At 42.6% G+C, this 11,545-nt stretch overlaps 1 protein-coding gene across 1 annotated transcript in view; it reads right to left on the bottom strand.

Annotated features, from left to right (window-relative positions):
• The window catches only part of LOC126397276 (A disintegrin and metalloproteinase with thrombospondin motifs 7), a 101,298-nt gene that overhangs the window by 84,099 nt on the left and 5,654 nt on the right, over positions 1–11,545 (bottom strand). The window contains exon 2 of the mRNA XM_050055971.1: positions 10,019–10,386. Within this exon, the coding sequence (XP_049911928.1) occupies positions 10,019–10,386 (368 nt within the window). The remainder of the gene's footprint in view (positions 1–10,018; positions 10,387–11,545) is intronic.

Here is an 11,545-nt window from a genome sequence, read left to right as displayed (position 1 = left end):
CATCATGGATGTGCAGCTGACAAATCTGCAGCAACTGTGTGATGTCATCATGTCAATATGGACCAAAATCTCTGAGGAATGTTTCCAGCACCTTGTTGAATCTTTGCCACCATAAATTAAGGCAGTTCTGAAGGCAAAAGGGGTCCAACCTGGTACTAGCAAGGTGTACCTAAGAAAGTAGCCGGTATATACCAAAATGACGATTCTTAACATTCTTCATACAATATGCACAATATTTTGTCTTTAAAGGCTGCCTGCTTGTCAATAGCTCCTGGACACAAAATCTGCAAGCCCACAACACTGAATTGTCTTCAGCACACAAGAACAAAACTCTGTAGGCTCCCAGTGAAACAGTTTAAACAGCCCGATGTCTTAAATTTGCTGTAGACATCCAGGGCGCGACTGAGAGAGGGAAAAGATCAGATGTCACATAAATTACTGCACCCTAAACCACGTCGGCACGGTGCCAAAGCTAAATTCCAGTAGCCCCACTCCTTTTTCTGTTGACCATCCTTGCCCTACATTTAATTCCTTTCCACCTTCTGCTCCTATTTACTCTCCCTCAGCTGTCACAGAGTCACAGGGTCCCACTGAGGCTCAGACAGGAGGGCTGGTAACACAACAAATGTACAGTACCACAGGGGGAAGTCAAGTAGGGCAAAAGGATTCTTTTAGTCACATTGTGTACACATACAGTAACACAACTAGAACAGCTTCAGAGAGGAGCTCTCAGTTGCTGTGCATGTTCTGCTAATGAAACAAAGCAAATTTTATAAGCAAAATATAAACTAAGCTGGACACTGAACATCCAGTCCTATGTGTCAGACTCCTGCTGACCTATGTGACATTTTAACTGTTTTACCTTTTCTCTGTTTTGGTGAATGCACCTTGAGTAATGCAGTGAACCAAGGTGAAATTAAATCAAATCATGTGTAGTAGTTTTTCTTTTACACTCATTTGTAGCCATGTGGCATTTGGAATATTGCCCGATTTCACAACATGTGCACGACAGCAATCTAACACGTGCATTTACTCATATTTACTCCAGATGACTCATGCTTTTATCATACACACACACACACAGGGAAAATACAAACAAGACAGTCATTGTTGTTATAATCACATTGCACTGGGGAATGTACATCGCTGTGATGTATGAGCTGTTAGGACTGCTTTCCATTTTATGCTCCTCCGCTCTGTAAATATCTGTCATCCTGTTGGTTTGTGTGTGCTGTGAATCTCCACATGTCATGTTGTCTCGGCACCACTGTCACCAACAAAACCTCAACGCAACATTTATTCCACCAGCGTCTCTGCAGGACTGTGGCATCCCAACACTTCAAGGAATACATTATAAATATACATAAAGTTTCTCTCTGTGGTTCAGAAATGTAACACCACAACAAACCTTTAAAGCCTCTCTCTGATCTTTTGCATCACATCAGTGGCTCACGCTGATATTTGCTCTGATGCTGCACAGATTACATCCATATACGCGATATAAGTGCATGTGCTTGTCTTGTCGTGCGTCCCAGCCGGATGTCAGGTAGTAGCTCTCTGATGAATGACCATAGATTTCTATAGTGCTGTTCTTTGATGCTTTGATGAGGCTTGAATACCCTTTAATGTGTGCTCTGTGTGCCCTGTCATTTGTATGGGGTCAGATCAGTCTCATAATGAATTAACTCACGCAGGGTTTTTCACGAATGCACATGCTCTGGTTCGCAGTTGTATTTCGGACTCACTAATGCACATGATCTGTTTTGCAACCCTCCATTCCGAAACCCCGCCGTTCCGACCCCCCTGCGATTGGTTTAAAAGTGTGGAGAAAATGTAAGGAGCCATATGATTGGCTGAAAGTGAACACACCTGATTAACTGATGAATCTGTCAATCAGAATCATAAATTTGATTGACAGATTTATCAGCCAATGGTGACGTTTGTTGACCTGCGACGTCAGGGGAGTCTCAAAATTCACCACACAGATTTCTCTCACAAATGTAGAGAGGTTCACAAATGAGAAGCAGTTTGTAAATGCACATTCAGCGATTCATATGATCTGTGAATCTGTGTGCCTCAAAATAATATTTGTGAAGCAGAGCGTGTGCATTTCCAAATTTATATTACAAGTTTGCATAAACATTATATTTTTGAACCAGAGCGTGTGCATTTGCGAAACAGATCGTGTGCATTAGTGAGTCCGAAATACAACTGCGAACCAGAGCATGTGCATTCGTGAAAAACCCTGCGTGAGTTCATTCATTATGAGACTGATCTGACCCCATACATTTGTGGTTCTGAGCACTTTATGTTCACATGATTATCAGTAATCTTCATGCTTTCTGGGAAAAAACAATCAGTGCATCACTTCTGTTAATCCTTACGCATGCTAAATAATAAGGTTTCTGGATGTTCTTGATCTTTTATCTTGATCTCATTAAATTGCAGCAGTTTTTTTGCAGACAATCATTAGCCTGAATAACAAGCTGTACAGTATGAAATGTACACTTCCTGTCAGAAATGTGTCCTTCCCATGTAATCATCTAATTTGTGGGACATTGCATTAGCATGTGTTGCTGCGTAGCCACATAATCTGGCAACAAGCCTCTGGTTATTTTTTTTCCTTGGACAGCAAAAGGTTATGATGGGAGGTGCTGCTCCACTGGGTGCATACCAAATACTCAATATCCACAGGGATGTGCTTTATCTCTTATAATGCTTCTTTAGTAGTGGACAGATATGTCAGTAATCACTAGTTATTCAAGAAAATATGTTGGATTTCTTTACAGTGTTATCTGCTAAAGTAGCTCTTTGATAGGTGCGATGATTCATGGTCCTGCCACAGTGCAATACAGCAACACTAACAGACTGACATGACGTGTTTTGAACCACAGAAATTGAATACTTATCATCTGAAAACTAAAGCAAAGCAGGTCTAAAGCTTTTCAAGTGTTACTGACATTTAAAAAAACTGACTTCAAAGAAAGTAGATGAATGTCAGGGCTCATGCTTTAGAACATTAACACAATCACACACACAGTCACAAACACACTATTTTATCAGGTACACGTGCTCGTACAATAATCAGCTCCTCCAAACAACCAACTGCATTTCTTTATGTGACGTATAATCTAAACAAAAGACAAATATCCCTTGGTGCGCAGTTACATTCAGGAACATTACCATTAGTCTTAGAGACTAGAAGGTTTAACGCCACCCCAGAGGACAGAATTTGTTAGTTTTGTAATTTAGGTGAAGTTGAGAATGAGGTTCACTTCTTCTTTTACTGTCCAGTACACTCAAACTCCTCCAGCAGCAGGACATGAAATCATCCTCAAAGAAACCTCAACAACAGACTTAAGAAAAGATTTCCTCATATTATTCCTATTTCCTCATCTGCCATCTGTATTTATGACTCTTCCATCACAGTCACACAAGTGTAAACGGATTAGATTAATCACACACTAACAATAAAAAAGCTCTTAAAATAATTCCACATGTTAATGGTGAATGGATTTTAATTTGCATCTGTCTCCCAGCCACTCAAAACACTCTGGCTGCCATGTCTTAGCTTAAGCCATTGGGAGCAATTTGGGGTTCAGCATCTTGCCCAAGCAAACTTCAACATGCAGACTGGAAGAGCCAGGAAGGGAACTGCAGATCTCGTCATACGTAGACAACCCGCTCTATCTCCTGACCCACAGCCACATAAAGACAAAGAAAACAAGGAGTCTTTAAGGGCCAAAGAGAAGAAGAATCGTGACTGTCCACAGCGGTCACCTGACCTCGATTCAGCATATCATGTGCTTCACTTGCTGTTGACCAGACTGAAGGCAAAAAGCCCCAAAACAAGCAATGAGAGCTGCTGCAGAAGCCTGGCAGAGCACCACCAATGTGGATACCATGTGTCTGCTGATGTGTGTGGGAAGTCGACTTCAAAAAAGTGAATGTCTGCAAAGGATTAAATGTCCAGTGTGTGGGATTTCGGAGCATCTGTTGACAGAAAAGGTATATAATATTCATAACTAGAATGAGCTGTTAATGACTACGTGCAGAGCGGGTCATCTCTCATGGAGTCCGCCGTGACTTTTCTTCAAGTAGCCCAGAATGGACAAACTGAACACTGGCTCTAGATGGGGCCATTTATGTTTTCGAGTTGGTCACTGTAGTTCTCTAAAGCCCAGTCCAGACCAAAGATTCGTGACAAGGCAAAACCTTCTTAGAACGTTGCAGAGAAAAGTTGCAGCGATGTGAACCGGCTGGTCTGAGCTCGACTCAAGCCGGGTGATGGTTTCACTTGTAGGAATGCACCAATCCGATATCTGGATCGAATATCGGCCCCGATATCATCAAAATAGATGGATCAGGTATCGGAAAATGCGACCTATACCTGAGGCAATCCTTTCCCTTTAAATGTTTTGCGGCGCGAGCTATGTCATACGCCATGGAGCGAAGGAGAGAATCTGCTGTGTGGAGATATTTCACACTATTTCAACTGCTGTTGCACAATTGTTTATTTTTGTTAAAAATAAATAGTTCAGCATTGCATTAATCTGTTTCATCCTGTTTCATTTTATCTAAGGAAAGAACTGTGTAGTCATCAATGCCTGATGCCTCTAGTCTTTACTGTTCTACATGTAAAGGTATATACCTTTTCAGGTCAACCATGGTATCAGATCGGTATCAGGTATCGGCTGATACTCAAAGCCACTGCATCGGGATTGGTATCGAAACTGAAAAAGCTGGATCGGTGCATCTCTAGTCACTTGCAACTCCAAATCGCAAATCAAATTGCCGGCAGCTGGTGTTAGAACGTAACACACACATCAGCTGTTTCTATAGCCAATTGGCTTGAAGTGAAGTCTGCTGGTCAAGTCAAAATGACCGCAGATGGCGTGTTCCCTCTGTTTCTGTCCTCACAATGACACAATGACAATGACAACACCAATGTTTTGTTGGGAAAAAAAAATGTATTCAACATGTTCGTCAGACCTGAAGGATACACACAATAAGTTCTGATGAGAAAAACTATATATGAATGTAACTTTTGTTCATGTGTCATCCACAGGGCACCTTTGGGCAGACCTGCACAATACGACAGCCAGCTACTCCAGTGAAACTTGCAGCTGTAGTTTAACACATGTAGACAGCACGCAGACAAAGTCAAGATGTTCCATTACTATTCAGCTGAACATAAGTTGGCGAGCCATGTGATCTGTAAGACTCACTAACTTTGCATCAGCTGGGTATAGACTGTTGCAGGATGTGATGATTCCAGCTCCTCGGTAATGCTTCTGCTAACATAAATGCATTGTATGAGGTTCCCAGACCAAGGCCAGACACTTGTAATCTAACAGAGGGAACAAAAGTCCATTACATCAGTGGTTAGCAGAGGAACATCTCTGAGTATGTAGAACCTTGAAGCAGACGGCATATAACAGCAGGAGGCTGTGTCTAGTCCTGACAGCTGAGATGAAAATATGACAGTCAAGTGGGCAACAGATCACTAAAAAATGGGTGGAATAAGAGTGACAAAACAATTACCTCTGTCCTGGTGGTGGGCAGAGAAAGCTCTTATGACATGGAGAGAGAAGGATAAGCATAGTGCTTATATAACATGAATAACTGGATGATGTCAAAGGTGGTGGTGGTGGACAAAGTGATTTCTTAGCACATGCATGTACTGAAACTTTGCTGCTGACTGGGTGCATCCCTGCATCTGTTTCAATTTGAGTATTCCAAGCAAGCCTATGCAGAAATTTACCACTCATTTCATGGGTGTTTTAACATGACTGTGACACAAACATGAAAGTGATTCTGCTTGGATAGTCTCTACGTTCTTTAGATCTGAACCGAGAGGAAACGTTTTATTTGATAAATAAATCTATATAATCAGATTAAACAGAATACTGCATTGATTTTATCCATGTGGTAAACTCTACAGATTCTAGATGTGACTGCATCCTCTGAGGTGAAACAAAGACTGTGAAGGTTCTCAGGAAGGCACCTGAAAAGAGAACCTCACTGATCTGGTACATCAAAGTCTGTTTACAGGTCTCTGGGGAGTCGTGCTGCGTACGTGAAAAAAAGATTTCTAAACCCTTTTGTGAAATCTGATAAATTGCAGCGTTGGTTGAAAAGTCCGAAAAGACAAAAAACTGTGGGTGTGAAGTTAGAAAGATCTGAGACCTCTGTAGTCCACTCCTCATCTCTGTAGGATGCTAGAAACTCTAGGCTACATTGGCCGCTACAACCTTAACACAACCACTGAACTGTGGGTCTTGGAGGCGGACAGTCTTCACAAGGAAGAAGAATGTGTGGCCAAGTCTGCAACACTCATGGGTCAGCACGCGCAGGTCCATGACCCTGCCTGCCTGCCGCCCAGCACACAATGCACCCGGTAAGGAGCTCAGAGGGAGCTCGAGGGTAGAGCTGCTGCTCCTTCGCGTCGAAAGGGGTCAGTTGAGGTGGTTCAGGCATCTGATCAGGCCTCACAATAGAGGTGTTCTGGGGAAAACTAAAGGCCCTGGAGCAGACCCAGAACATGCTGGAGGGATTGTATATCTTGTCTGACCTGGGAGCACCTCGGCATCCCTCAGGAGGAGCAGGAAAGCGTTGCTGACGAGAGGGGTGTTTGGAATGCTTTGCTCAGCCTGCTGCCCCTGCGACCCAGCTTCAGATAAGCAGTTGAGCAAAAAAAGATGATATCCCCAGTTCTGTTGCATCAATTTTCAACTTATTTGCTGAACTGTCCATCATGAATTTGACAATGTTATAGGGGTGCAATTCTAAATTGGTGGAGTACTCTTGTTGATGGTGCAGCTCTCTGGATGAGTTTACTGTATGTGACAGGGGCGCCTGTTTAATATACCGAGTGCTTGATGCACTGCACTGCTCACCTCGTGCCACGTTCAGAGAGGCAACTTAAGGGGTTTCCTTAATTTCAAAAGATTTATGCATTCAGACTTACGCTGATCTCTAGTGTGTAGTCAAAGAGCAGACAGGAAGAGGGGATGGCATGCAACAAAGCCCCCCCAGCCAGTTAGGCTTTCTCACAGTAAACATTTTGACATTGCATAGGAGGAAAAGCACAGATCGACGGCACGGATCCAGACTGACAAGCAGATGATGAACCAAGCAGACATTGTGTTGATGGATAAACAACAAAAGAAGAGAGTAATGATGGATGGAGCAATCCCGAGCGACAGCAACATCAGTCAGAAGGAACAGGAAGGAAGCTTGAAAAACACCAAGGGCTGAAAGAGGATAAAGAAAAGATGTGGGGAGTAAAGGCAACAGTGGTGCCAGTGGTAATCGGAGCACTGGGGGTTGTGACCCCCAAACTAGGAGAGGGGCTCCAGCAGATACAACATCTGAAGTCTCTGTCCAGACGAGCGCAGTCCTAGGAACAGCTAAGATACTGTGCAGAACCCTCAAACTCCCAGGCCTGTGGCAGAGGATCCGAGCTTGAGGAAGACACACAACCACACACAGGCAAGTTTGTGTGTGTGTCCCACAGTGAGCCAAGCAAACACAATACGAGCACCCTGAAAACTGAAGCATCTTAATGACATTCAGACATTGTTAATTTTATTATTTACAGCTGTGCTTTTACTACTGTGACACATCAACTCGACCCATTGTGGTTTACAAAGTATGTATCTCTGGCACAGTGATGCCCCGCCAGGCTTCTGTTGTGGCGAACTGTCGAGGGATGAGGTTTCCCATGTTTCCAGCCCATCTCTTAAAAACAAGCACATGCCTTTTACCCCAAAGAAACACAACTACCAATAAGTGACCAACCTAGCTGTGATATTATGTTTGGAACATGTTGTTAAAGAAGAAATGATTGTTTAATTACATAAAAACAGTATTAAATGTCTTATTTTCTGATTTATTTAAGATCTGTTCTGATTAATGACGATATGATAAAGGAATTAATCTTAATGATAATCATATTTGTCACATTAACAATGACATAATAAATACAGGAGGTGTTTGTGCTACATGTAAATATCTTTGAAAGTCATGGACCAGAGATGATGTGGAGCAATATCACCACAACACTGCCATAACTCTGTGTCAGGGATTGAAAATGCTCTGTTGTCAATTTAAAATCTGCGAATGCACCGATGAACCCAAGCATCTCCTTCAGCAGTCTAAAAATTCTTTCCTTTATGAGCACACATCTGCGTGCGATCACACAGGCAGAGCACAACACGAATGGCTCGCTGCATTCTGAAGGAACAGTCTTTGAATATGAGCGAGCAGATTGTGGCTTATAGTCGGATTCCTGCTGTGATCTTTGAAATGCACTGAAGGGAGTGTCACTTTGTTCTTCAGCCTCAACAGTTACATGGTGAATACTTTTACAGCAAAATGGAAGTGCAACAAAATTTACTGAAAAGTTTAAAGGGATGTGTGCGTGTGTAGAGTATATGTTCCACTGCTTACAAATATGATGTTTACATGAATAATTCACCACAAAATGTCAGTTTGTAATGTTTGCCTGTACAGATTGACAAATTGATTGATTGGGGACCATGCTTAACAACAGCAAAACTATATCAAAACATCTGTTTACAAAATTTAAAACAACTTAGGCAGAATAATCCATGTCTCATTTATCTAGTCATGAGCTCAGTACTTCCCAAACACGTGCATTTTCACTATGACAAACAAACAAATGTGAGACTCTATTAGGAGCTGCGCCTTGTCAAAATAAATCAAAACCTATATGACTGGACCATGTGGGAATTAATCTCAAAGGACAGACACAGGAAGTGGCCACGCTCAGCAGTCAGACAGGAATCAGGTTACGAACCAATCACAGCCGACAGATATCTTTCCCTTCTTCTGTAAATATTCAGTCTGATAAATACGGAAAAGTTGATCATGTTAGTGCAGGGCTACCCAGAGCTTTACATCTGTCCCACAGACGATAGACCTACACACTTATAAACAGCACCTGGAAGAAGATCAGCTCTGCACTCAGGATTTAAGGTGAGGCTATACAATGCTTGTTAAGGTTGCTTAGCAACCTCAGACGCAACCTGCTGCCACGCTCTCGAAAGCTGGCACAAAAAAGCCACAAGTGTAGCGCCCAACCTTGTGTTTTCCAGGCGGTTAAAGACGCAGCATGTGTACGGCCCCTAATTTCCAGAGCTGGTACCTGCGGTTATTCCACAGGCTAGTTAATAACATGTCGGGCAGGAAATCCAAAGTGTGCGATCATTTTGAGAAGGTGAAGGACGAACCCAAGGTGATATGTAAACACAATCATTACCAGCGTGCTTGCTCTATGGGCCCAATGATGTGGAAGTTCCAGGTAGTTTTACATTCGGGAAGTGAAACTTTTTTGGCTTCATGCACTACTGAGGAACTTCCAAAAGGATGAGCAGGGCCCTGCCTGTAAAGCTGTATCCAGTTCTCTTTATACATTCAGAGTATAAAGGGTAAAACACACTGTGCACTATTAGGTGTGCATAAGATTTTCAAATAACCTTGTATTAGACATCACATTTATGCATGAGGCATTTCACTCGTCCAAACACACGCTTTATTTTGACCAGCTCTCAGAGTTTTAGCAGCTCAGTCAAAGTTTGCACACTCTTGCCCTGCTATTAGTTTGTAGTTTGCTTTTTTTAATAACTGATGGACCCACTGCTGGACCGGTGAAATTTCTTTCGAGCATGAGGCCAGGTTTTACACATTTCACTTTTAAGGGGGAAAAATCTGTGCTTTCAACAAATATTCAGACTGTGTACATCTGGCTGGAGTAAAACACTTAGGTTCCAAGTCTGGATAGTGAATAACTTCAGACACACCTATGTTTTGTGGAAAATCCATTTAGGGTGTGTAGCTGTCTAAATGACCCTTAAGTTGTCAGATGAACATCCATTTACACAATTCTGATATTATGACACACACTTAACTCTGAACACTGCTGCAGCTGACACCTCTGTGTTTACCCTGAAATGCATTTGCAATTTCCTATGGAGATTTTAAAATTACTCACCAGTCCATCACAGGTACTGATGGCTGCACGTCCTCTACCAAGGGCCTCATCCCACACTTCACCTAAGAAATAGCACCTGGAGGATCCAGGAGGATGGATCTGGGCCCCATCCAGGCCACCGTATCTCCTCTCAGTCACAAAGCCTGGAGCCAGCAGGTATGGGTTGAGGGTGAGGTTAAAGTGCAAACTGTGGCCTCCGTGCCACAACTGGTAGAAGACTCGATCCAAGTCTGCTGGTCCCTCTGAGGCTTCCCGGCGCTGTACACGCCGAGCATGGTGAGACAGGAAGTTGGACAGGAAGTGACCTCTGGCATCCACTCTCGTGGGGTGAACCACTTCATACTGAGGCAGATCCCGCAGAACTCTCTCTGTCGAAGTCATGGTGGGAAGATATAAGAGAAGATGGGTTAATAAATCATGGGAAAGAGGAGGGTTATTAAATAATTAAAGCAGCTGTAAAGTTATAAACAAATCCATATGGGTGTCTCATCTGTCATTTTAATGTCTGAATACAGCTGCAGTGTATACAGTGCCTAACAGGGGAACACTGAATTCTTGTCTGCTATCCTTCTGCTATCCTCCTTTTACTTTCTACTTTCATATGCAGCAGGTTCGATCATGTTGGTAAATTCATTCCTTTAATAAAAATAATACACCTTAATTTTCTGTGATTTGAAGTTGCTGAATCAGCGGCATTGAAGGGAGTGTGAGAATGATCTTCCTTTTGTGAGTAAGTGGAGAGAAAAAGTGCCTTAGGAAGAGCGATTACAGGCGGGCTCATTGTGGTTGGCTGATGCGATCAATAATACTGATGACTGAAGTGCACATGTCCCACAATTTATCGTTCAGTGGAGTTTAAGTTTTGCTCAAGGGCACAGATCTTTTTAATTTAGTTTATTACACTCAAAAATCAATGTTTATGTTTAGTATGCGCTTTCAGTACACACATGCGCAAGATAAGGCTTACCGGCGAGAGAGAAGTCCGGCTCCAATAATGTTCTCTTCTTGGCGTCATGACTGCCCAAAAGTACCTGAACAGCCGAGCCGTGGAAGCACACAGGTGTGTGACGTGTCAGAGGAGAAACGAGCTGTTCACGGCCCACAAACCTCACCACACTTTAGGGACTGTTCTTTACTTATGAAGGGACTGTCAGGGGAGGAGGGTGGCTGGTTGATTCTTATTTTATTTATTTATTTTATTTTGATCCCCCCTATGTTAATCACTTATTGATGCTGTTTTTGAAGTATGAATAAGTCAATAAGTAATTTATTCCATTGAAATATCATTGATGTATTATAGAAAAGTGATATATCTTTTTATAAATGACAAAAGGCACATCTGCCTCATTTTTGCTGTGGTATCGTGATACTACTCAGAACCGTGATACTTTCACTGGTATCGTACCGTGGGTCCCAATTTTGGTACCCTGACAACACTAATCTGGAGGGGGTTCATCTGCAAAAACTAATGAAATACTAAACGGTATTCGGCCAAGCGTTTAATTTCATTCGGCTTCAGCTTTGGCC

This window comes from Epinephelus moara, chromosome 1 (genome assembly GCF_006386435.1).
Source record: "Epinephelus moara isolate mb chromosome 1, YSFRI_EMoa_1.0, whole genome shotgun sequence".
In the NCBI taxonomy this organism is placed as follows: domain Eukaryota; kingdom Metazoa; phylum Chordata; class Actinopteri; order Perciformes; family Serranidae; genus Epinephelus; species Epinephelus moara.
This window is presented reverse-complemented; position numbering and strand designations above follow the sequence as displayed.